Source organism: Dama dama, chromosome 19 (assembly GCF_033118175.1).
Source record: "Dama dama isolate Ldn47 chromosome 19, ASM3311817v1, whole genome shotgun sequence".
NCBI classification, from domain to species: Eukaryota; Metazoa; Chordata; class Mammalia; order Artiodactyla; family Cervidae; genus Dama; species Dama dama.
Genome location: NC_083699.1, coordinates 23,969,673 through 23,997,045, shown reverse-complemented (window position 1 = coordinate 23,997,045; position 27,373 = coordinate 23,969,673). Strand labels below are relative to the sequence as shown.

Below are 27,373 nucleotides of genomic sequence, written 5' to 3'. Positions count from 1 at the left end.
CAAAACAAAAATTACTAGAGTCTTTTAAAATCAGCATTTTTTGTAGTCTTCTTGGAGATAACAATCCTGCTCACTCTTGCTGCTAATGCATCTAATACTAATATACATAAAGTAATTCTGTTAAGGAATTCTATACTATTCAGTTCAACATGAGTTGGGAAAAACACTATCACAATTCCACTCTTAGCCCTCAAGGCAGATCCTACTGTCTGTCCTTTAAGCCTGGTGATGGTCAGAGATGGTGGGACATTGTCATCAATAGTCAAAGTATTAATAATAATAATCATCATAGCATTTGTGATGTCACAGGCACAGTTCTAAGATTTTACATGAAGTAACTCATTTATTTATCACAGCAGTCTTTTGAGATAAGAGCTAGCAGTATCCCCATTTGCAGCCAGGGAAACTGAGATACAGAAAAATTAAGTAATATGCCCCAAATCACACAGTTAGTAAATGATAGAACCTGAAGTAGTGAAAAAGGATAGTTCTAAGGCAAGTGGAAATTTTAAAGAGACACTGGTATTAGAAGAACTGGTGTCTCAGACTGTAAGCACCAATCACTGTCTTTTATCTCTCCACGCCAAACCTTGGGAAATTAGTATTGCTAATCTCAGGCTTTTTAAAAAAGTGACAGAACTGAATTATAGGCAACTAAGACTAAGACAATAAAGGTATAGAAATGTGCTTTAAACCCACTAGGCCTCTCTGCAAAGAGTCAGGTGATACTTAATGTAGGTGAAGTTTTTTTATTTTTAATTAAATGTGTGATTAAGCATGTTGATTCTTTGGTCACACTAACTTACATGGAGACAGTGCATCTTTGAAGATTTGTTGTAAGTAAGCATTATTTTCTCTTCAAGCAGAACCGTTTGCAGGACATGGGGTAAACTGCCAGCTTTGTAATTTCGCACGTCTTGGCTCATCCTCTGGGCCCAAAGATATTCTCTGGAGTATATCATGAGATTCCTTCCCACCAGGAGACATACTGGAAAAAAGACTGCTATAGCTATTTCCATTAAACTCCCTGAACACACTCCCATCCGGGAGATGTCTCTGGCTTTTGTGAGGTGTCAGGATCGGGGAAGGGAATGTACAGTCTATTAAGTCTAGCTCTCTTTTTAAATTAGGTGTGATTTCTTTTATTTATCATCCCCTAATGAACAGTCGAGCACTTTATAAAGAACAAACTCTTTCTTCCATGTTTTCTAACAGAAAAAAGAGAACTTCTATTTGCATTCTTGTGAATATTTAATAGCTTTCTGTCTTTATTTGATTTTGTTGTCATCTTTCTAATACTGATTTTCTTACCTAGAAGTGTACAGCCTGGAGTGTGTCCATTTCTTTATGAAGGTTAACCTTATTCTCTTCAGTTTATTGCTTAACACAGTCCATTGTTTCATTATGGGTTGTTTTTGTTTTTTTTTTGCAAAGTCCCTCCTTAGGTGCTATCACATTAGTGCCTCCACAAATTAATCTGATGGATAGAAAGAAAGTGTATGAAATAATACCTTCTCTCTAAGCCTCCTGTCTGTCTCTCACAAGCCCAGATTTGAAGGCACCCACACTACAGCTCTTGGGTGGAATATTTACCTGATAACCATTTATGCATCCATTTGTTTGTCCAATATATAGTGTGTTCATGATACAAAAATGGCTCAGGCACATCCCAGCTCTGGGGAGAATTTCCGGGGTCCAGGAGGCAGGGGTACGGGCTGAAGGACTTAGAGAGAGATACTTAGAATGTCCACCCTGTGGTTACTCCGTCTAATCCTTAGTTTTGCCAACCCTGATTCATCTTGAGCTGACCCTCAGGTGACTTTTACTTCTATGTTAAATAATTTAAAAGCTTGAACATCACCTAGAATGTTAAGGAGGGAAAAAATACCAGTAATTCAGTATTTTAAACTTGGAGTAAGGTGAAAAATTGCTTTGACTTGGGCAGAAGTGGAGAATGGCACAGTGCCCGCTGACACCTGAGCTTTGAAGAACACACTCACCATTATGTTCTGTGTGATGAGGACACCTTTCAGCCTAGAAGGTTATACAATAGGACCTGCTGAGAAACTTGGGAAAGCTTTACTTCGGAGATTTGCTTCTGTAACTCCCCAGTGATCCACAGGAGGGCGACAGAGAGCATAGAATGGCTCATTCCTGATCAAGGTGAGAAGAGTGAGGAGGGTGTGCAGGGCTCCCCCAAGGTCTCCGAGAGTGATGTGCCTTGCTGACAGTGGGGCACCTCGGAAAGGCATGCTATAGAATCGTGAGCTTAATTACTTATGATGCTGGACAGTTTCTTGGAACGTTCAGCTGGAACAGGCATGCCCAACTCGTGAATCATAGCTCAAGTCATCATTAATTTCTAGCACGCTGTGGACTTGTGCCCTAGTCGCGGCTATCTCTCACTGGCTCTCCCTTGCCCCTGTGCGTCCCTGGCTCAGGGTTCATCTGAGGAGATGGTGCCTCTCTAGAAGGAGATAAATTTCTTCTGGGTATGAACTTAGTCTCTTGAAGTTAAGTTTCCAAGTCCATGGGTCGATAGCAGACATTCACATACATCCTGTTCTTGCTCACTGAAAAGCAAAGTCCAAAAGTGATTCTGAAATTGCCGGTTAAAAAAATTTTGCCTAAAATTTCATTTTACTATGTGAGAATCTTGTTCATTTCTACAAATTGTCCCCTTTACCTATCCAACCCTAGTGTTACTTTTTCCAGCTTGCATTTCCTGCCTTACTTAGACAGCTCACCTCAGTGTCCCCTGACATATAGTATGCTCAATCTCAGCTTTAGTTTTTCACTGATTCCTACCTCCTTGAACTGTCCTTTCCCAAGAGTGATTTTTTTTTTTTATCCTAATTCTTTAAGGCCCAGCTCTGGTTCCCTCATTCCAACAGACCTTCCAGGAATGATTTTTATCGGGGTCTTTCTCTTCACTGATGCCTGTCGGTCTTTGGTGTGATCTGACATATAAACTGTGCAAAAATGCCTTCGTGATATAACTGCCATACACCGCCTGAGTTGTGTGTTGGTGGCAAGGATGTCTTTGAACCCCATTGTGCTTTATAAAGAGCTAGATGTACTCTGTGACTGGTTGATCCCTATGTAGCTGATTGGACCTATTTTGTTGTTTTTGTTGTTGTCCTAGTATTTCAGAAAAATGTAAGTTTCCTTTTATTTGGATTGTCCTTTTGTCCATGGGTTCATCTCTTCTGTTTGTCAGGTCAAAAAAATTCCAGTCATTTATTGAGAGCTGCTTGGTAAAGAACCACAGCCAGCGACCAGCAACAGAACAACTGATGAAGCATCCATTTATACGAGACCAACCTAATGAACGACAGGTCCGCATTCAGCTCAAGGACCATATCGATAGAACAAAGAAGAAGCGAGGAGAGAAAGGTGAGATGCACACTTTTATTTCAGCAAGGGAAACAAAAGACCAAGTGTCATGGGCCCTTGGTGTGTTTGGAGGGACCGTGGGGGTTTCAGATAGCCTGCATTGTTCTTTAGCGTGAGGACTGCCTCAGAGATCACAGCCTGTGGGCATCACTAGGGGCAGGCTGCTGGAATGAAATCTTTCATGAAAGAACAGAACTGCAAGAAATATTACGTTTTCCAGGCAGTGAACAAAAAGTCATGTTGAGTGATACGATGAAGTGGTTTAATACGACAAGTGATTTTCTTAATTCAAATGAATATTCACGTTTCAAAGGCAAAATCTACAGAAGACAGGCAACCTTAAAAAAAAAAAAAACCCATCTAATTGACATTTTTTTCAGTACTGGCACTCTTCACCATTTAAGTTTTTGTGCTCTGAGGCTCATTTTTAATTTAGGTGTTTGGAAGTCAGAAGGAATTTTATTGTAGTCACAGGAATTTTAAAAAGGTTGCCAGGCTACTATACAGAACATTGCATTTTCCCCTTTGTTTTACAGATTCAAAAACTCTGTTTTCTTAGGGCTCTATCTGTTGTCCCACCCTGTCTTTTCACTGCATTACTGGAATAGGCATGAGTCCAACTTGGGGTCCTGGGACTGCCTGCAAGTTGTTTGAATAGAGACTTGGAATTCCTTAACTAGCATCTTGACCGAGGTGAACTCACCTGGTCTAGGGCAGGTTTTATGACTTGGTTGGGTAGGGCAGTAGGGAAGGTTGAGAATGGGAACGAAAGGGGGAGAATACGGAGAAGAGATGGGGTGAGAGCTCCCTGGTGGTGGCAGGAAGGGGAAGCTGGTGGGGCTGACAGTGAGGTGGAAGTTCCGGCCTGATGAAGTGAGCGCTGAGCCTGGGTGGGGAGGTCCATGGCGATGCGCTTGTCTGCACTTCTGTCCTCTCCACCTTTCTCCCCTGCTCTTCATGATCCAGAGGGAGCCGAGGAGGGTGGTGGGCAGCGAAGAACAGAGGGCGCCCTCCTTTGGTAGTAAGTCCCCTACTTACAAACGAGTTCTGTTCTGAGAGCCTCTCCCTAAAGGTCTGACTTGTTCATAAGTCCCACAAAGTGAGCCTGGGTACCCAACCACCACAATCCACTGTGTAGTACTGTACTGTAATAGGTCCATAATAATTTTCCACACAAATAATATGTACATTAAAAAAGCAAGCACAAAAAAGAAGGAAAACATTTTTAATCTGACAGTACAGTACCTTGAAAAGTACAGTGGTACAGTACAACTGATGGCATACTGGAGCTGGCATGCATGTTCGCATCTTTGAAAGTTCACAGCTGTATTTGAATTTCTCTTCTTTGTCTCTACAGCTAATATCTGTCACATGGCAAAGTATGAGCAGGGTCCTAGGGGTGGGCGGTGAGCAGTGTAAAGAGTCAGGACGGGGCAGAGGTAAGATCAGCAAAGGCTAAGGGGACAAGGAGAAATCCTCAATGAACATTTCAAGGAAAGTTCCTTCTTTGCAGTCAGCCTTCGTGACTCAGGAGAACATGTGATCAGGTTAGACTCAGGAGCAGGAGATTTTGAGGCTAAGCCAAAAAGGAGACCTATCTCCAGCTCTTAGTGGGTGGAGAGGGATGATATGTCAATGAGAACCCAAGGAGCTGGGAGGGCAGTGCAAGATGCACAAACTAGGCGTAGAGAGAAATAGATGAGTCGAGGTTAAAAAGTGCCAGGGCTGATTTTTCAACTGCCACTTATTAGTAGTGGTCTTGGGCCACTCCATGAAGTCAGAATTTTAAAGGGAATAGTTTAGATCAGTGTGTCAGACATGCAGCTCATTAAAGGCCAGCTTTCCTAATAAGAAAATTTATTCTCCTATACATGTAGATTAGGTTAAGTACTTAGACTCTTGTTTTCACACTCAAATTCTGAGTTCAAATTCTACTTCTACCCCTTAGTTATGTGAACTCCACCCCTCTTTTCTCATCTTTAAAATAGGAATGGGGGTATAATAATAATTACTATTGTCTGGCATTTTTGCAAAGATTAAATGAGATAATGCATGTAAAATGCTTACTACAACTTCTGGCACGTAGATGTACTCAATAAATATAAGCTATGCGAAGAGCTGATTCATTGGAAAAGACCCTAATACTGGGAGAGATTGAGGGCAGTAGGAGAAGGGGTGGCAGAGATTGAGATGGTTGGATGGCATCATTGACTCAATGGACATGAGTTTGAACAAACTCTGAGAGATAGTAAAGGACAGGGAAGCCTGGCATGCTGCAGTCCATGGGGTCGCAGAGTTGGACACAGTTGAGCGACTAAACAGCAAATGCTTATTTAGAAAATTCTTTACTGACATAACTTTGCAGTAGTATTTAGGGTTACTTTCTGAGATCTTGTGACCTCTTTGCCTCTGAACTCTAAGAATGGATAAAGCATGTTCCTTGAGTTATTTGCACATTTTGGGAGCACAGACTCTGGACTGGGACTCAGAACTCACCATCCTGTGAAAGCAAACTATTTTTAATGTGTTCCTTCTCTGCAGAGTAGAAGAGTAAGATTCCTGGTAGTAGGCATATTCAAGAATTGCATGGTGAGTTAAGGAACTTAATTCTATTTAGGCTTAAGAGATACCAACAGCCTTTTTCTGTGCTCCCCAAGAAAGAGTATTGCCCAAATGAGACTTCCTTCCAGTTGCTTGATTTGATAAGTGACTTAATTTGCTCCTTCTAGTACTTTTTCATTCTCTTAGTAGCTCTAAGACCAGTTTTGGGAAGAATAAAAAATTTTAATGTGCATTGTTTGTGATTTCTTAACCTGATACTTGGGCTTTCCTGGTGGCTCAGGGGTAAAGAATCTGCCTGCAGTGCAGGAGCTGCAAGAGATGGTTCTGTCCCTGGGTTGGGAAGATCCCCTGGAGGAGGGTGGAGCAACACACTCCAGTATTCTTGCCTGGAGAATCCCATGGACAGAGGAGCCTGGTAGGCTAGGGTTCATAGGGTCGCAGAGTGGGACATGACTGAAGCAACTTAGCATGCACACACAACCTGATACTATTTTTTCCTCAAGATATGTTGAGACATGCTAATTTAAGACAGCAGTGCAAAAGCAATCATGCTGGATTCTGATGAAGTATTACAGGTGAGGAATCTGACAGAAGTTTCACCCTATTGAAGAGAAATAATTAGATTAATTGTGTACTTCTGTTTCTTGCTTTAATTTACTTTAATATATAAAATTTCTGCAGTTTACTTTGAATGCTCTGTTGCTTTGTTTCAGGAAAGTTTGGAATATTAAACTTTCAATGTGGAACTTTGACATACTTTATGAAGGGTCTTTACATTTTGGTGGAATAATATTTTTTAAAAAGTGACCTGAAAGCTTCATACATATCTAAACATGTAAAGCTAATTTTTATATGATTTTTAAAAATACACTTGAAGTCATCATACTATGACTTCCTTTTGTCATCACTTATGGAGTAGGATGGAAAGCAAAGTGTGTTTGTGATCAAATTCCATAGTTCTTATCATGTGACTGCTGCCTCCTGGTGGTAACATAAGCAAATTGCAGTTTCAGTTGCTTATCAGGGACACAAGTGTCTTCAAAGTTGTAATTACTAACCCACAGCGATCAACAGATGATAGCCCTGTGACAACCTCCCTTGCTTAAAATGAAAAGCTCCTCCGTAAGGCTCCCCACTGCCCACAGAAAAGCCTCAGCATGTTAAAGATCAGCAAGTCACATCAGACCTGCTGGCCTTTCTCACTCCATCTGCTTTCTCACACCAAACACCCAGAAACCAATGTTTCCTGAACATTCATGCCCTGTAGTACTGTCAGCCTCACTCATGTAGTTATGCTGCTTAGATGCTCCTTTTCCAGCCACTTTCAGCTTCCATCTGCCTGTAAAGGGGCTACTGACCTTCCAAGATCCAGCCTATTTCCTCCCCAAAGACCTGGCTGTTCCTTCCCCATTTTGACCCATGGACTTAGCTGCTTTTTCCGCTAATACCTAAATCCAAATCTCAGATTTATTAGTCATATTACTTAGCTGCTTATAATCTCAGTACCTTTGCTTGCAAAATGGGTATGGTGTTAAAGGATCGTTATGAGAAGTAGATGAGAGAACATAAGTAATCTAGCATAGTGATTAGCATGGGTGATACCCAATAAAAATTAGTTCTTTTTCTTCATAATCATGGTGACTCTGATTATTTATCTGTCCATCTTGACCACCAGATTCTAATCTCCTCCAAAGCAGAGACTCAGTCTTATTCACTATTGCATGTTAACTTGCTTAACATATTTGTGAATTAAACAAATGTCCCTAGTGGGTCAATAAAAACACATTTAACCCTATGTTTTTAGTCACACATGCTATCAAAAGTTTCTTTCTGTTCTTGAGATATCAAAAGGCAATTTGTGAGTCCAGGTAAATTATAATAAAATTTCTACTTTAAAAAAAATGATTATTACTGTCAGTAAGTTAGCAGTGGCCCGGATTGGGTTGCTGCTGCTGCAGCTGCTAAGTCGCTTCAGTCGTATCCGACTCTGTGCGGCCCCATAGACGGCAGCCCACCAGGCTCCCCCGTCCCTGGGATTCTCCTGGCAAGAACACTGGAGTGGGTTTCCATTTCCTTCTTCAATGCATGAAAGTGAAAAGTGAAAGTGAAGTTGCTCAATTGTGTCTGACTCTTCGAGACCCCATGGACTGCAGCCCACCAGGCTTCTCCGTCCATGGGATTTTCCAGGCAAGAGTGCTGGAGTGGGATGCCATTGCCTTCTCTGCCGGATTGGGTTAGGTGCTTCTATAATGGAAGTCAACAGGAACTGAGAAGTTTTGGTTCAGCTTCTTGTCTTCACTTGCCTGTGAATGCTGGGCTTTAAGGAGAAAGCCTAGAGTTGGCTGGGGCAGTCTCAGATGTTAATTCCATGCGCTTGAATCCAGCTGGTGGGTATTGTTGGACCACGAGTCAGGAGCCCTGGAGCCTGCCCCAGGTCAGCATTTACGACAGCCCTCAGGGCCTCGGTTTACTTGTGCAGAAAATGGAGGGTGGGCTTTCCTGAGCTGCAGCGCCTTTTGTGCACTGACCTTCCGTGGGTCTCTCTTTAGACGAGACGGAGTATGAGTACAGCGGGAGTGAGGAAGAAGAAGAGGAGAATGACTCCGGAGAGCCCAGGTAGGCAAACAAGAGCCTCCTCTCATTTCACGTTGTGAATTGTGCTTGTGTGAAATTCACATCCTTTTGATTTATAGGTTCATTTTTAAGAATCTAGCAGGGTGGTCTTATCTAATTTATTGCCCATGCATGTACTCATTAATTTGGGAAATTTTCCCTAGGCAGGCTGTATGAGAACATGAAAACCAGCATATTCTTTATCTTGTCTTCCAAGATTTATTTCCTTGTTTCCTCGTATATATAGAATTGTAGAATGGGGAGGAGGCAGTTATCTGGGTAATAGGCTAACAGTACTGCAAACGGCAGCTTTCTGGAGACCTAAGTGGTGTTTTTTAGACTTGAGTTATTCAGTCTATTACTTCATACCTTTGAGACGTTTAGGCGGCCACTGTCCTCATCACATGCCGTGGTATTTTCACCACAGCCTAATCCAAGAGGAAACAGCTTCCAGGAAGTCAAATTACATTCTCGAGGTGAACCCTAAATAGAACTCCCATGCCCATTCCTGCTGTCATATGTTAGTTCCCAGAATCAATTGCTGCTTTATTACCATCATCCCTATGTTTTAAATTTCACTTGACTTTGATTCTGACTTTTTCCTAGTCTGTGTTTATAAACAATTAATGCTAGTGTGCTCACACCACCAGGATTTCTCTTTTTGTGAGAGAATTCAGCTGATGGCAGTTTGGTGAATCAAAGAGCATGGCCATGCACACCAGGGTGGATGCACTGTTCATGTGAAGTGAAATCTGTTGGGGAAGTGAACAAAGCAGTAGGGTCGCCGGGGTATATAGAGGTCTCCACCCTCTAGCTATCCAAGGATGGGGCCCAGTACTCAATAAGGAACAGATTCTGTATGACTGAGGCAGAGCTTCAGAACCAGCAAAGGGTCCAACTCAGCCACTGCTGCTGCAGTGAGCTAGTGCATCCCTTTTCTGAGCTAACTTGGACCTAACCAAGGTGGATTATTGCTAAAACTACTGGAAGAGGAGATCCAACCAGTCCATCCTAAAGGAGATCAGTCCTGGGTGTTCAATGGAAGGACTGATGTTGAAGCTGAAACTCCAATACTTTGGCCACCTGATGCGAAGAGCTGATTCATTTGAAAAGACCCTGATGCTGGGAAAGATTGAGGGCGAGAGGAGAAGGGGATGATAGAGGGTGAGATGGTTGGATGGCATCACCGACTCAGTGGGCATGGGTTTGGGTGGGCTCCGGGAGTTGGTGATAGACAGGGAGGCCTGGGGTGCTGCGGTTCATGGGGTCACAAAGAGTCGGACACGACTGAATGAACTGAACTGAACTGGAAGAGAACAGGACTGAACTTACAGAGCCGACAGTTTTTCTCTCTTCGCCTGCTATGGGAATCTTCAAGGTCAAAGACTAAAGGAGAATTCTTTCCTTCCATCTGGGTACTTAACATGTTGGCTGCCCCCAGTTTAGCTGCCTAAAGATGATGACTGCCAAGTAGTGATATGGAAAAGGAACATTCTTATAAAGCAAAGGGCCCAATGTCCTGCTTTCAGAGAAGTTGCACACTGTTTTTCCAAAGCTCGCTCAGACAGACACTTTAGCACTTCTGATCACTCTCCATGGAGCTGGGACCCTTGACTTAACTAATACTTGCTGTATCGTGTGTTAGAAGTCACTTAGTGGGTGACCTAAATGTCCCTTAAGTCTTCTGTAATTGTAACATGTCTATATATGATATTGAAGATTATCTTTCAAGTCCTGGTTTATGGGCACATCTAATTAATTTTCATGAAATCCCAAGAAGTAAAAAGGGACAGTGTTGATTTCATTATGGAAATGAGGTAACAGCCCAACGCTGGCAGCCAGGCCGCACGTGGAGGTAGTGATTGGGTCGGTAATACAGCTCAGATCATCTGACATTGATTCAACTTGAGGTAATATTAATAGATGGTCCTCATGTGCACAGGAGGCTGGGTTCCCGAATCCCTTTCCCCTTTGCACAGAGCATGTGGTCATCATTTTGGGTTGGTTTAGAGTCCTGCACAAAGGCTGGAGTTTTAAAGGAGGCTTATTAGTAGGCTCCAAGCGCTGTCTATGAACCAAGCCTTTTTTGTTTGTTTGTTTTTTCATTAGTTGGAGGCTAATTACTTTACAATATTGTAGTGGTGTTTGCCATACATTGACATGAATCAGCCATGGATTTACATGTGTTCCCCTTCCTGAACCCCCCTCCCACCTCCCTCCCCATCCCATCCCTCCGGGTCATCCCAGTGCACCAGCCCTGAGCACTTGTCTCATGCATCCAACCTGGACTGGCGATCTGTTTCACACTTGATAGTATATTTGTTTCAATGCTGTTTTCTCAGATCATCCTACCCTCGCTTTCTCCCATGGAGTCCAAAAGTCTGTTCTGTACATCTGTGTCTCTTTTTCTGTCTTGCATATAGGGTTATCATTACCATCTTTCTAAATTCCATATATATGCATTAATATACTGTATTGGTGTTTATCTTTCTGGCTTACTTCACTCTGTATAATGGGCTCCAGTTTTATCCATCTCATTAGAACTGATTCAAATGTATTCTTTTTAATGGCTGAGTAGTATTCCATTGTGTATATGTTCCACAGCTTTCTTATCCATTCGTCTGCTGATGGGCATCTAGGTTGCTTCCATGTCCTGGCTATTATAAACAGTGCTGTGATGAACATTGGGCTGCACGTGTCTCTTTCAGATCTGGTTTCCTCGGTGTGTATGCCCAGAACTAGGATTGCTGGGTCATATGGCAGTTCTGTTTCCAGTTTTTTAAGGAATCTCCACACTGTTCTCCAGAGTGGCTATACTAGTTTGCATTCCCACCAACAGTGTAAGAGGGTTCCCTTTTCTCCACACTCTCTCCAGCATGTATTGCTTGTAGACTTTTGGATAGCAGCCATTCTGACTGGCGTGTAATGGTACCTCATTGTGGTTTTGATTTGCATTTCTCTGATAATGAGTGATGTTGAGCATCTTTTCATGTGTTTGTTAGCCATCTGTATGTCTTCTTTGGAGAAATATCTGTTTAGATCTTTGGCCCATTTTTTGACTGGGTCATTTATTTTTCTGGAATTGAGCTGCAGGAGTTGCTTGTATATTTTTGAGATTAATTCTTTGTCCGTTGCTTCATTTGCTATTATTTTCTCCCATTCTGAAGGCTGCCTTTTCACCTTGCTTATAGTTTCCTTTGTTGTGCAAAAGCTTTTAAGTTTAATTAGGTCCCATTTGCTTATTTTTGCTTCTATTTCCAATATTCTGGGAGGTAGGTCATAGAGGATCTTGCTGTGAATTATATCAGAGAGTGTTTTGCCTATGTTCTCCTCTAGGAGTTTTATAGTTTCTGGTCTTACATTTAGATCTTTAATCCATTTTGAGTTTATTTTTGTGTATGGTGTTAGAAAGTGTTCTAGTTTCATTCTTTTACAAGTGGTTGACCAGTTTTCCCAGCACCACTTGGTAAAGAGGTTGTCTTTTCTCCATTGTATATTCTTGCCTCCTTTGTCGAAGATAAGGTGTCCATAGGTATGTGGATTTATCTCTGGGCTTTCTATTCTGTTCCATTGATCTATATTTCTGTCTTTGTGCCAGTACCATACTGTCTTGATGACTGTGGCTTTGTAGTAGAGCCTGAAGTCAGGTAGGTTGATTCCTCCAGTTGAACCAAGCCTTTTTATGTCACTTTATGGCAGTATCTTGGGCTCCCCAGGCAGCACTAGTGGTAAAGAACCTGCCTGCCAATGCAGGAGACGTAAGATTAGACGCAGGTTTGATCCCTGGGTCAGGAAGATCCCTTGGAGGAGGGCACAGAAGTCCACTCTAGTATTCTTGCTTGGAGAATCCCATGGACAGAGGTGCCTGGCGGGCTACAGTTCATGGGATTGCAAAGAGTCAGACACAGCTAAAGTGACTTAGCTTGCACGCGTACATGGCGGTATCTCACAAAGCATGCTACCCGCTCTCTAAGACAGAATGATCCCCTTGTCAGCCACAAAACCCACTCTTCCCCTGTCATTCCCCATCCCAATTTGCATCACCACCACAGCCCAGATGCCAGGAAAAAACCTGCAAGTCATCCCTCACTCCACACATAGGATCCATCAACAGGTTTTACTAACTGTGTCCCCAAAGGCTTCTCGCCGCCTCTGACCCCACCACTCCCACCCAATTAGTCTCCACCCTGGAGCCACTGCAGTAGCAGCCCGGTGGGTGGCCTTGCTTGCCCTCATGCACCGGGCAGAATAGCATCTGCGGAGCAGCCAAGTGAATCTGATCCTGTTACTTTCCTGCTGATAACTGTTCCACACATGGCATCTACAGCCTCCTGCTTTACCCTATCTCCCCGTCTCTGCCCTCCTCTTGTACCCCCTTGCTTTCATTTACTCTGCTCTGGGAAGACAGCTTGGGGTTCAGTCCCCCACAAAGGCCGCCCTTGTTGCCATGACAGGCCTCTAAACTTGCTTTCCCTTCTGCCCGAAAGAGTCTTCCCCTCCCTCTTTGTGTTCAACGTTTAGGGCTTAGCTCAACCATCACCTTCTAGGAGAGGTCTTCCCTGATCTAAAAGAGAGTCCTCATCCTCTCCCCAGCTCCCTACCACTGTCCCTCTTAAAACTCTTACACTTTTTTGTCTTCTGTAGAGCCTAGTAATATCTGAAATGATGTTGTTTGTAGAATTTGTCTAATTATTTGTCTCTCTTCCCACAAGAAGAGAATATGTTTAGTTACTGCTGTATCCGCTAGAGCCTATTACAGTGTCTGCCACATAGTAGGCATTCAGTGATTGTTTAATGGATTTATCTCAAGAGGAAGCTGCCAGAAATATTAAAAAGACTAGGTCTGTTTGAACAAGTAGGAGCATTCCCCTCCTGGCTGGGCCACTGTGCAGAACCAAGGAGTCTGTAGCTTGCGTTCTAGGAGGTTAAGTGGTTGAGGATGTGTCCATCTATGTAGAGCAGGCTTCCTCACCACTTCTGATTATTCATTTTTATTTGTTGGCTTAGTTCTTGCCTAGTTCTTTCTTAAAAGTGAAAATAAACCAGTCTGGGACTCAGGGCTTGTGGTTCTCAAGAAAGCTTTTAGAAATTAGAGGGTGAGGGAGGAGCTCTGTGGACCGTCCTGGAGAGAAGTGATGAACTCAGGAACGGGGCAGCTCTGTGGCGGTGGAGACAGCCTATGCCTGCAGTAATCACACTGAAGGGGAGGCTGGACTTGAGTGAGTTCCCTGGACCCTGTTTCTTTGCCGAGGTGAGCAGTGGGATTGATGGAGGCACAGAGAGCCCGTGCTTGGCTCTCCTTCCCCACGGGGACCCCAGGGTAGCGCTGACCGCCCCGAGAGTGGCCCCTGACCCGTCTCTCTCTCCTGCCCGCAGCTCCATTCTCAACCTGCCCGGGGAGTCGACGCTGCGGCGGGACTTCCTGCGGCTCCAGCTGGCCAACAAGGAGCGGTCGGAGGCCCTGCGGCGGCAGCAGCTGGAGCAGCAGCAGCGCGAGAACGAGGAGCACAAGCGGCAGCTGCTGGCCGAGCGCCAGAAGCGCATTGAGGAGCAGAAGGAGCAGCGGCGGCGGCTGGAGGAGGTGAGCGCGGCCCGGCCCCCGGGCGCCCCTCCTGGCGTCCGCGTGGCCCTCCGTCTCCCTCCGGAGGCCGTGGCCGGCCTGGGGCGCGCGCGCCTGATCCGCGGAGGAGGAGGTGGCCAAGGGCGCGTCACCAGCGGGGCTGGTGTGGCCTTGGTGCGGTCACATCAGCAACACAGGTGAAGGGCTCAGCCCCTTCCAGTCTTGCTCGGGTGTCACCTTCTTAGTGAGGCCTCCTTGACTTCCCCACTTAAAATCTCAGCCCCTCCCTCTGTCGTGTCCTGTCGCCCTTCCCTGTTGCATTTTTTTCTTAGGTATCTCTTAATCACCTTCACACCTGTGTACTTCATGTGTCATATGTCTGTCTCTCCCCACTAGAGAGTAAGCTCTTTGTGGACAGGATGTTTTATCCCTTTTGTGCATCTCTTTTTTTTCCCCCCCTTTTATCACTCTGTATCTCAATATTATGTATCTAGATGTGTATGTGCCTAGTCACTCAATTGTATCTGCCTCTTCGCGACCTCATGGACTGTAGCCTGCCAGGCTCCTCTGTCCATGGGATTCTCCAGGCCAGAATACTGGAGTGGGTTGCTATTCCCTGCTCCAGTGGATCTTCCCAACCCAAGGATCAAACCCAGGTCTCCCACATTGCAGGCAGATTCCTTACCATCTGAGCCACCAGGGAAGCCCCATGTATCTAGATATTAGTGTCTGAAACAGTGCCCATTACATACTGCTGCTACTGCTAAGTCACTTCAGTCGTGTCCGACTCTTCGCGACCCCATGGAGTGCAGCCTACCAGGCTCCTCCGTCCATGGGATTTTCCAGGCAAGAGTACTGGAGTGGGGTGCCATTGCCTTCTCTGCCATTACATACTAGATGCCTCCTAAATATTTGTGGAATGAAGGAGCTAATATATGAGTGAATGAGTCAGTGATCAAGAGCTGGAATATAGGCGTTAATTAGAACACAGTGAACTGAGACGAGGCAGAGAAGTGAAATGTCAAGTGTGGAAAAGCAGGGCCTGCCTGCTGCTACTCTTTAGTTACTGTTCTGAATGCTGGAGAAGGCATTTCACACGTCCTTCCACACACACCTTGACATAGGTCTTCAATGCAAGGTAAGCCTTGCCCACCCTATGACTCTCTCTTTCTAGAGAAGCATTCCTGTCCTGTAGCTAGTGGGCATGACTTGCCTTCAGCAGCAGGTGTGAACTTGTACCACCAGCCACGCTTTTCTGCATGGCTTATCCTTGGCCCAACTCTCACGTGTGGTCTTACAGATGTTTATTAAAGCCTCCTTCCGAGAACTTTGGTCCAGGGCCTCCTTCCTGTGCCAGGTAAATCAAAGTCTCTAAACAATTAGGAAGCTGAGCGACCATAGCTGTTGGGGAAGTTGGATGGCAGATGAAAGGCTCACCGAGTGTGCAGTAATGGGGGAGTAATTTTATGGTTCTCCCAAACACCATCTTGCTCCTTATTAACAGTTTACTACAATTCACTTGCTCCGTCAAGTGGCCACTGCAGTCAGAGGATGGTGAATTGCAGACTCCGGGAGCAGATTGCTTTTTAAATGGTACATCCAGGTCCGGCCTTCCTGGCTTAAATCAGTGAGGGCCTCCGTTCTGGTTTGCAATAAATCCCATCAACCTCACTATGTCCCTGGAGTGTTAATATGCAGACCAGCAACACCCAACAGTTACAGTGATTGAATGACTTCTGTGTGCCAAACACTGGGTGAAATGCTTTGCTTAACCCAGGATCTCATCGCCTGCTGTCGTCTGTTTATATGTATCTTGATCTCTTGTGCAAGGAGCACATATCTCCGTTTAACGAAGGAAAAACTAAGGTTCAAGAAGGAGAAGTCATTGGTCCCATGTCGCAGAGCCAGGAAGTACAAAGTCAGGATTCACACCCAGGTCTCCCTGCTTCCCATAGCCACGCAGGCCCTGAGGCAGCAGGCATAGATATGTAATCAGAGCTGTGAACTGTGATCTGCACATCTGAACCGTGTAAGCATCTGCACGCAGCCGCAGACAAATGAAGCTCTTTGCAATCTCAGTAAGTCTAGGATGTTGTCGGCATGACGCACACTCAGCCCATGAGAGGTTTGAAGGTCACCTACCGTTCTCTGTTCTCAGAACTACACTGTCCTAGACAGAGGTGCTATCATGCTCAGGGGCGGATGCCTTCAAAGGAGACAGCTTGGGCAGGGCAAAGGGAGGTGTGGCTGTTAATTAACCAGCTCTCAGAAGTGAAGTCTGAAGTGGAGAAGTGGAGGCGCCTGCATCACCTCCGGCACACACTGAAATTCTCAGACAGGTCCTCGCAGTCATCCCTCTGTATCACCTCCTTCCGCCCACCCAGGCAGGCTGCAGCCTCTTGTGGGGGCGTCCAGGCCAGCAGTGCACCATTTCCTTCAGTCTCTTGAGTCTCCCGAGGGCCAAGGGTCTCTGCTGTTTGGATCCAAGACTTGCTCCTCCTAACTTCTAATCGAAACTTTCTCCTAAGCCAGGCAATGCTCCCCAATCCTGCCTTTCCTGCTTCTTCCCTGGCTTGTGGTTTATTCCTTCCAAGAGCATGTCCCAAGACCTTCACCTCATTGGAGCATCAAGCTCTGAAAATCTTGACCATTTGCCTTTACCCTGTCTGGCTGATGAGTTCCTTACTTTGTAATTTGCCACATTTAGTCTCAGGCTAAAGGCATTTGGGTTTCCCAGGTGGTGCTGCCGTTATAAAACCCGCTTGCCAATGCAGGAGATGCAAGAGACATGGGTTCGATCTCTGGGTTGGGAAGATCCCCTGGAGAAAATGCCAACCCACTCCAGTATTCTTGCCTGGAAAATTCCAAAGATAGAGGAGCCTGACAGTCTAAGTCCATAGGGCTGCAAAGAATCAGACACAACTGAGCACAAAGGCATTTACCATTTAACTTAGAAAGTCCCCATTGTCATCCCATAAAACATTTAACATAGTCAAGAAGGCAGACGTGTACATGTGTATGTACACACGCACACATATAGATTTTCTTCTTTTTTAAAAAATTTTTACACAAGAACTCTCGGCCCTTGAACCTAGATCCTCAGTTGGCACAAAGTCTTTTCAGAGACTGCATCATATTATTTTGTTTTAGATTTTCTTCCTTTCATACTATTTATGATTTATTTAACATTATATTTTTTTTTCTTTTCATCAAGGTGCTAGAATGACAATTCCTAACAATTATAAAGCACTTAACCACAGGACAGAGACTCTGTTCAGTACTTGAGTGAGTTGTTTCATTTAATCTTCACAGTAATTCCCCTGTCTAAAGATAAAGCAGCTGAGTCTCAGAGAGGTTAACAACTTGCTGACGGTCACACAGCTTGAGACAAAACCAGGTTTCAATCCCAGTGGATTGGAGTCCAGAGCCCAGCCACTGTCACTGTGTCTGTCCTTCCTCTCCCTTGGCAAGCCAGGGTCAGTGTGCTTTTCCATAGTCTTCTCCTGGCCCCAGCTTCTGTGGTCTTGTACGCTGAGAACTTAAGGATCTCTGAGCAGGGTCAAAGAAGCTGTGCCCAGTAGGTGCTCATCTTCAAACTGGATTCCGTCTCTCAGTCTCCCAGTCAGAGCTCCTGCCAAGGCCTCCTCGTGTCTGTTCTTTTGCTGCATGTTCTGGAGCCTCTAATGGATGCAAGGCAAAGTTTAGACTCAGTGGGGCACAGCATCCAGGGGGGCCACACCCTCTATGTCCCTGCAGACACGGAAGGCATGCACGGCGATACTTTGCTCTGGGCAGCCACGTGTGCGCGCCCCAGCTTCTTAGCAGAATCAGAAATGCTTATGACCACAAGGCATCAAGAGATTATACCGCCTTTATCTTTTGATCCTTTATCTTACCCCTATTGCTCAATAGAGAAAAAAGGAAATGCTAAATACTCAGATGGCTGTACGTTCTGAACCCCTAAGTAATGACTGTCCCTACCGCCAGGACTTCTCTCCTGCTGGATCACATCCATGCCTGCTGCCCTGCCCTGGTTGACCACTTCTGGTTCTGATTCTGAGTAGGAACTCCTACCACATGGTCACAGAGAAGCAGCCAAAGTTGGTAGTTAGGCTTGTGAATTTCACTTCATTGTGAGTCAGGTGGCCTTGCGCTGGCATCCTGCAATATACATTCCCTTTTCCAAATAAAGACCCTTCAGACACCTCACTTGGGCTTCCCAGGTGACACAGTGGTAAAGAACCTGCCTGCCTCTGCAAGAAACACAGTTTCGATCCCTGGGTCAGGAAAATCCCCTGGAGTAGGAAATGGCCACCCACTCCAGTATTTTTGCCTGGGAAATTGCATGGACAGAGGAGCCTGGTTGGCTACAGTCCAGGGGTTCTCAAGGAATCTAACACAACTGAACCACTGAGCAAGCACACAGACAACCCTTTGGTGACATGAGGCTGTGTAGGTTGTACCCTTCGACTTTTACAGTGATTTCAAATGTCACCTCTGACCAGAGGTTTCTAAGGAATCCCTGCCTGTCCTTTGCTATTTATAGGTAAGCATGTGGTTCTGGCTAGGTTCTAAATCAGGATCTGTGTATTGTTAGAAGGACTTTGACTGTACACTGAATTGTGGTCATTTATCAGCTTCATGAAAAGGATGTGGCTTCAGGCCAGTTAAATGGTAGGCACACAGCTCCTCTTTGACCAATAATAAAGTGCAATTTATAACTAACTTCCAGGAATCTGATTAAACCTAGCTAAGCTGAATGAGCCCATCAATAAAGAGAAAAAGCACATGGAGGGCTTCCTCTATCTTTACTCAGTTCAATAAAAATTTCTGACTCCTGGCTTAGACAATGAAAAGCTTTTCATAGAGTCAGAGTCCGGGAATCAGGACCTTGAGGTATTGGGGTGCCTACTTTGGTCATCTTTTCAGACTAACTTTGGAAAGATGATTTGCGATGCTTGATTCTTCTCAAGAGTTTTTAAATAATATTCATATTTACTATATGTATTTTTCAACTTGCTGAGAGCCCTCTGTACCCTCATTCTGGGGAGAGTATCTTTCAGTCACAGAAATGAATGACCCTGACCCCAGGAGCACCAACCTGCTCCATGATAATAAGTTTTATTTTATTTATTTATTTCTTATTGTTAACTTTAAGATAAAATCAATTTATTTTCATAATTTGGTAGTAAGTTTTAATCTTTAAGCCACCTAGATCTCATTTGGTGCCTCAAGGCCATAGTGCCATCAACCAGTTATAAAAACAAGCTGGAAGATATTATATCACTTTGGTTCCATCACCAGAAAAAAAAATTGTAATACAACAAATATCTCATTGTCCAGTCATAAATGGGCACTGACATACGAAATGAGAGCCTGGAGTCTAAAATTCCCTATAAGCCTCTAACATTTTATTATGAGTGCCTGAGGCTTTTAGGGCTTACCTGGTGGCTCAGACAGTAAAGAAACCACTTGCAATGCGGGAGACCTGGGTTCAGTTCCTGGGTTGGGAAGATCCCCTGGAGGAGGGCATGGCAATCCACTCCAGTATTCTTGCCTGGAGAATCCCTATGGACAGAGGAGCCTGGTGGGCTACAATCCGTGGGGTCACAGAGAGTCGGACATGACTGAGTGACTAAGCACACAGTATGGGGCTTTTAGGGACTCTAGGCTCAAATGTTTGTTTAAGCATGCAGTTGAATTAAAACCTTTTTAATTCAAGTGACTGCCTATAGGAATAGGCACTAATTTTAATAGTGAATTTAGTGAATGCTTAGCTCCACTGTACAGACAACCATGCTGGTCATTGGGAATGGCCTGCCCTTGTATAGATGCGATCTGTGAGGGAGACTGGCATTAGGCAAATAATCATCCAACTAACCATTCATGACCATTGCCAGATTACTATGGTAGAAAAGAATAGTGTGATAAGGGAGCAGGCTGTGGGGGTGGGAGCCTAGACTGGCGTGGAGGCCTGTTGGTCAGTATCCAGCCAAAGGCAGTGAGGGGCATGCAGGGATGCTAGGGAGGGAAGCCAAGGCATCGTGTTGCTGGGCTTCATAAGCTTGGTTAAGGAACGTCATATTTTGCTCTAAGAATAGTGGGAAGTCGTTGACGTATTTCAACCAAGGGGATGTAATCAGATCTGCATTTTAAAGGTGAAACTTCAGCTGCTACAAGGAAAGTGATTGGAAAGAAGCAGCAGTGGACAGGAGAGACTGGTTAGCCCAGGCCAGAGAGGGTGGTGCTTTAAGGTGGATGGTGGTTGGGTAGAGATGGAGGAAGGAGATGGAGAGGTGGAGGAGGGTGGAAGGTGGAGATGGAGATGGAGATGGGCGTATTTGAGAGAGATGGAGCGTATAGATCATGCAGGACGTGGTGGTTGATCAGATGTCTTCCATGAAGGAGGGCGGTGGTCACAGAAGGTTCCCCAGTGTCAGGCTAGAGCATTCAAATGGAGGACCAGGTTTGGGTGCAAAGGATGAGATCGGTTTGGAATGTAGTAAGTTACACCAATTAACTTAAAGTTACACCAGTTAACTTACCAGTTACACCAGTAAGTTAAAGATGCATCCGGGCCTTCCTGGTGGCTCAATGGTAAAGAATCCACTACCCATGTGGGAAACACAGCTTTGCTCCCTGGTCCAGGAGGATCCCACTTGTTGCAGAACAACTAAGCCCGTGCCACAACTATTGAGCCTGTGCTCTAGAGCCTGAGAACTGCAACTGCTGAGCTCACACGCCACAACTACTGAAGCCTGTGCGCCCTAGAGCCTGTGCTCCACAATAAGAAAAGCCACCACAATGAGAAGCCTGCTCATCACAACTACAGACTGGCCTAGCCCCGACTCGCTGTAACTGGAGAAAAGCCCATGCAGCAACGAAGCTCCTGCACAGCCAAAAATAAACAAATAAGTAAATAAAAAATTTTAAAAACAGATACGTATGGGGCAGCCCGTGGCGATACCAAAGATGCAATTGGATTATATATAGAGAGCCATAGAAGAATGGGGAGAAAAATGGGAGTTACTGGTTTATGGTCATGGAAGTAGACATTGAGAGGATGAGAGTCTGGGAACTAAATTCTCTGAGAACTAAAGTAGAGCTGGAGCATTGAGCACAGAAGACTAATGAAGATGTAGGTTTGATGTTGTTGCAAAGAAAACCAAATATTCAAGTGGAGAATAGAGTTATAGGGCCAGCTCTGCAGAATGCTGACCAAAGGAGTGAGCCAGCAGCATCTCTTCATTTCAGTGACAAATAGGACATCCAAAATATAGTTTTGGTGTAATACTTTCTTGAAAACACAGCCGGTTCCTCTCTGCTTTGGGGCAAGGGAAGCAACCTGCTCGGCAAGACAGAAGGTCTGGATTTGGGCCACCGTGTGCCACCTGCTTACCCAGGCAACTCTCTGGTCCCCGCAAAGCTTACTGAGCTCTACAGGGAGGCTTCTAACAAAGTGTATTCCCACCACCAAACCTGTTGTGAGGATTCACCAGGAGAATGGTCGTGAAAGACTTGGCTTTATCAACCAGCAAGAGTCAGGAAGATTCCCTGAAGGAGGGCATGGCTACCCACTCCAGTATTCTTGCCTGGAGAACCTCATGAACGGGGAGCCTGGCGGACCACAGTCCATGGGGTCGCAAAGAGTCGGACATGACTGAAGTGACTGAGCACACACGCAAAAGCTAGACAGATCTCACACTCGATGGACTCGTCAGATCCAGGTTACACGTGGCTAACAGGCAACGTCTCATGCTTCCATTCGGAGAACCTGTCATAATCACCTGCTCGTCCATTGTGCTCAGATTTGCTCACATCCTCTCTCAGTATTCGCGTTCACTCCGGTGACTCGGCCAGCCTCACAGAAGCTGTGGCAGCTGCAGCCCCAGTCCAGGAAAGCCACTGGTGGGAAAGGTTACTCTCTGGGACCTAAGTAGTTTCGCCCAGATGCTTTCAGACCAAAAAGAGGGAAGGAGAACCAGGGGGAAGTTACATGTCTCTTTAAGAGTCAGTGAGCAACAATCCTGCCCAGGGGAACTTCTTTGAGGAGAGCATTTCGGCTGACATTGGCTTCCGTATTAGATGTAAGTTCTTGAACTTTTCCTATGCCTTTCCGTTTCCTTGCCTGTAAAACTAGAAATAACAATAGCATTTGCCTCTCAGGCCTATTGTAAAGACTAAATGAGTCTAGAATAGCAGCAACACTTAGCACTTATTCAATAAATGTTAGCTGTTAGTATAACTGGTGTGCATGCCTTTGGCTGAAGACTGAGATATAATTTCCAAAAGTGTACTCTTTTATGTGCAGCAGTAAAACCTTCTGGAGTTTATTAAAATAAATGTACCAACAGGTAAACTTTTATTCATACATTGGAAGGAATATTTGTTATAATACTAGGAATGATTTGGTTATGTTAAGAGGAAAAAAAAAATTATCCAGTTTTTAACTGACTGGCTAGCAGATTAGTGTAGGGGCAAAGTATGCTGGCTTTGAAGCTGTGGAGACCAAGATTTCATTCTAGCTGTGTGACCTTGGGCAAATTACTTGCCCTCTCTGACCCTCAGCTTCTTTATATACACAATTGATATACTATTAACTTGGCAAGATTGTTGAGAGGTAGCTGGAATCATAGGTACAGAAGGGTTGGCACGATGCCTGACAGAAGAACAGATTGACATTGTTGGGTGAATATTTTATTGTCATTTTGCAACTGGTGATTTCGAGTTGTTATTTTTTTTTGTTTGGTTTTAAGGGTTTTCTGAATAGCATTTTCCATTGCCTGTCATCCTTCATTCTCTAACATACCTTCCCCATTTACTTTTCCATCCCTTTTTGAGGGCTTCTCTGAGCGCACCCCTCTTGTTGTTGCCTGGCCAGGGTCTGCCTCTGCTGTTAACGTAGCTGGCCGTCCTGGATGCCCAGTGCCAGCACACAGCCCATTCTCTTCCTCCTGGTGCTCCTCATCTTGCAGGCTCAGCTGTCACCTTGGAAGGTCTCCTTCCTAGCCAAGTGTCAGAGAACCTTCTCCTGGGGAAACTCTGCTTTCTGATGGATTCTCATCAGTCTTTCTTTCTGTCACTTCCAACACTGTGTAATTATGATCCCATCGTTGCCACCAGTGACTGCACCAGGTCTTACCTCCTACCGGTACCTAAACAAAACACCTGAAGAGGTAGAGATGTGGTGATGCTTGAATAGTAAGCTTCTGGGCCCCAGGGACACAGCACTTTGGGAGGGACCCTGTTGCTAGAAAGAAAGAAACAGGACTGTCAAGGAAATAGTAAGAAATTACCCCGGGGTACTTCACTGGCGGTCCAGTAGTTGAGACTTCGCCTTCCAATGCAGGGGGTACAGGTTCAATACCTGGTCAGGGAGGTAAGATCCCACATGCCTCAGGACCAAAAAGTCAAAACATAAAACAGAAGCAATATCATAACAAATTCAATAAAGACTTTAAAAATGGCCCACATCAAAAAAAAAAAAAGAGAAAGAAAAGCGAGAGAGAGGGTTTGCCTGGGTTTGAATCCTGGCTCTGCCACTTAATACTTTTGTGTTATTGGGCAAGACATGACTTCTTTATGCCTCACTTTGCACCTTTATGTAGTTGTTTAGTCACTCAGTCATGTCAAACTCTTTGCGACCCCATGGACTGTAGCCTACCAGACTCCTCTGTCCATGGAGTTCTCCAGGCAAGAATACTGAAGTGGGTTGCTATTTCCTCCTCCAGAGGATCTTCCCTTCCCAAGGATCGAACCCAGATCTCTTGTATCTCCTGCATTGCAGGCATATTCTTTACCACTGAGCTCCCAGGGAAGCCTTGCACATTTGTAAAATGGGACAGTAACAGTTTTGAGGGTTAAATGAGGTACTGCGTACAAAGCACTTAGAACAGTCCCTAGCACCAAGTAAGTACCTGAATGAATAATCAAAAAAAGAGTTGCCCATATAAGGGGATGGTTTTCTTTCCCATCAGCTATCTGCCTACTATGGCTGCTCTGAGTCATCTCTCTTCCGGGTAAGGGCTCACAGCCCACTGTGGCCGGAGCAGGCAGGAGACAGGGATTGCTGCATTCCCACCCACAGGTCACAATCCCAGGCCCTCCACCAGAAAAAAGCACCGTGAGCAAGAATAAGTCTCCCATTTCGGGACCTGCAGTGTTAACTCGCTGGCACTGTTTAATTCACTTAATCATGAGCTGTAGGCACCCTGATGAGGGCTGCAAGTCACAGCCGCGGCTGGGGGGCAGAGCAGCCCTTTCTTCCTGGACGCTGTGAGCATCGGCATGAAGATTGAACGCTTTCTAGCTGGGCTTTTGCCCTGTTATTTCACAAACTGAACAGAAATTCTGAAACAGCTGGGAGTCAGGCTGGCAAAGTGGATGCTTACTGCCTGGGGCGGGGCCTGCCCACGGCCTCTGACGGGCTCCTGCATCACACGGGCGTGTCATTCAGGCATGTGCTTCGGGACACTGTGGGAATGAGTGCAGGAAACCCTACTTTCCGATGGAGCCCAGAATGGTTCCCGATTCTGACTTGCTTGCTATGTTTGCAGCCGTCTGGGTTTGTCTGCTTTGTCACCTAGGTCCTGTGATGGGAGGGGTTGCCTGACCAGGGCAGGAAGTCGGGCTGCCATTTCTGGTCTGCAGCTTAAAATGCTACTAATATTTGAAATCCTTTTGCTCAGACTTCTGCCTACATTTTCAAGGAATGGGAAGGATATGTAATACTTAATAGTTACAACATTTCATGTGTGGTCAGTTGCTTAAGTCATGTCCAGCTCTTTGCAACTCTATAGACTATAGCCTGTCAAGCTCCTCTGTCCATGGGATTCTCCAAGCGAGAATACTGGAGTGGGTTGACATACCCTTCGCCAGGGGATCTTCCCGAGCCTGGGATCAAACCTACGTCTCCTGTGTCTTCTGCATGACAGGCAGATTCTTTACTGCTGAGCCACCAGGGGAAACCATAGCATTTCATACCGGGGGGTGGGGGGTGGGGGGAGAAACTGCAGTTTAAGCAGTTTCCGGCCCTTGGTATAGCTAGGGCAACTTAGAGGGATGGTAGGCATTGCTTTTAAGCCACAGTGAGGAATGGACGTTATGGCAGCCTTGCGTTGTCCAGGGTCTTCATGGAATCTCTCTTAAATCTACTTTGCATCTCTTGTGTTTCACAATCGTTATTCTTAGTTGTTCCCAATCATACAACTATGACAAAATAGTTTCACAGAAAGTATTATATCATATGACGTGTAAATCCAATTGTTTTCATTTCACTCTTGTTTTCTTCAGTCAATGAGCAGTTTCAAAGACTCAGAGAGGTTGGGGAACATGAAGACCCTCAAAAGTGGTCTAAGCCAGTTCTTCTCTCAAAGCAAGAGTCCCTTTGACAGTATTCATCACAGTCATTTAGCCTGTCTAGTGTATCATCTCTGCTTTTATTTTCAGAGGCTTGAAGTGGCCTCTTCTATTTTTGAACAACTCCTACTGTTAGAAAATGTATTCTGTTATTGATTCAAATCCTTGTGCTATCCCTGCATTAAAACAGATTATACCAAATAGAACTCAAATGCCTTCCACATCAGCCCCAGAAATGTTGAAGGCAATAGTAGTTGCCATCTTGCCCAAATATCACCAGTTCCTGCAACCTTTCTCCCTATGATATAATTTAGCACATTCACCAGCATCCCAGATGAGCAGCAGTGACCCTCTCTACAGACATTGTATTAATAAACTGGTGTATAATGGGCTTCTTTTCATAGGCTTCAATATGAGAGTCTCATGTTAAGTCTTCAGAATGATGATTGCAGCAGAAATTTGAGAGTTACATCTGCACTTGACTTGTACACTAACCTACAGAGTCATAGGTACCCAGGATGTCCACTGGGCCATCTTGTTCCCCTATATGAAACCCAGGAAAACCCAAGTAGAGAGTTTCCCCAAAGAAACTGCAGCTCAAAGGTAATAGGAGCTCCTGAAATAATCACACTGACCAGCATCCAAAGAGGCAGTACCAGAATTCTTTGTGAAGCCTTATCAAAGCTCAATGTGCTTAGAACCTTGATTCTCCATTCTAATTCTACATGCTTGAAGACCAGTTTGGTGCATATATGCTCATACGGTGTTTAGCTATGAGGCTGCCTACTGATCAAAAGCTGGCTGGGGAGTGAAAGGAAGAGTTTCATGTAGGCTGTTAATCTTCCAGGAAAGTTGTAAATGAGTAGGTTGGATGGTTTATCTTTAATAGTGTATAGTAGATATAAGATTTCCCTGGTGGCTCAGACAGTAAAGCATGTGCCTGCAATGTGGGAGACCCGGGTTTGATCCCTGGGTCGGGAAGATCCTCTGGAGAAGGAAATGGCAATCCACTCCAGTACTCTTGCCTGGAAAATCCCATGGACTGAGGAGCCTGGTAGGCTGCAGTCCATGAGTTGCAAAGAGTCGGACACGACTGAGCAACTTCACTCACTCACTCAGTAGATATAAAAAGAAAAGAATCAGGTATGTCTAGTTGACTAGTTTTCCCAATGGTTCTCTGATTGCTGTTTCTGTGAGGAAAAGATGGAAAATGGCCACTTGAGAAACCATTCATACAACCAACATCCTTCACTTTGCATATGTAGGTGTCTTCACCATAGATGTCTTTCAGATCCATAGAGGCAGCATCTCAAAGAGCCAGATGCAGAGTGTAGACCTAGCTTTGCACTACAAGCTGAGTGAGCTTGGGCAAAACATTGGCCTGTGTGTGCCTCGGTTTCCTTATCTGTCAAGTGGGGATAATGATGGTAGTATGTGCCTAAAAGGTTGTGGTGAGAACTAAATGAGTGGCTATGAGTGAAGAGCTTAGGACAGTGCCTGGCATCATAGGAGGGTCTATGAAATCATTTGTTCTTACCGTGAATAATTATTATTCTTTGTTGTGATTCCGATTACTTTTTTTGTATATTGAATTCAGAGTTGGCAGACTACTTCACCATCACTCTCACAACTGCCCTATAAAAAAAGGTTTGGAATCCCAGAGGCAGTTGCAAGGAATCAGGCCTTTTCCCCTGCAGTGGATGGTATGCAGTGGTCTTTCCAAAATGGCAACGTTCACAAATGTTGAAGTGGGCAAGTGGAATGCCCAGAAGCTTGATCCCTCTCATCACAAATACTGCTCCTGCCCAAGTTTACACAGAACAATCCTATTTAAACGAGGGGGCATGTATGCCCTGCGGTCAACTCAAAAGACCACGCTGGAGC

At 44.9% G+C, this 27,373-nt stretch overlaps 1 protein-coding gene across 13 annotated transcripts in view; it reads left to right on the top strand.

Annotated features, from left to right (window-relative positions):
* Positions 1-27,373, top strand: part of TNIK (TRAF2 and NCK interacting kinase) — a 395,669-nt gene that overhangs the window by 285,526 nt on the left and 82,770 nt on the right. For all 13 annotated transcript variants that reach the window (XR_009697107.1, XM_061168322.1, XM_061168319.1 and 10 more), the window contains 3 exons: positions 3,221-3,396; positions 8,508-8,574; positions 13,948-14,152. Coding sequence is in view for 12 of the 13 variants with exons in the window: in XM_061168322.1 (XP_061024305.1) it covers positions 3,221-3,396; positions 8,508-8,574; positions 13,948-14,152 (448 nt within the window). In the remaining variant the exon portion in view is untranslated. The remainder of the gene's footprint in view (positions 1-3,220; positions 3,397-8,507; positions 8,575-13,947; positions 14,153-27,373) is intronic.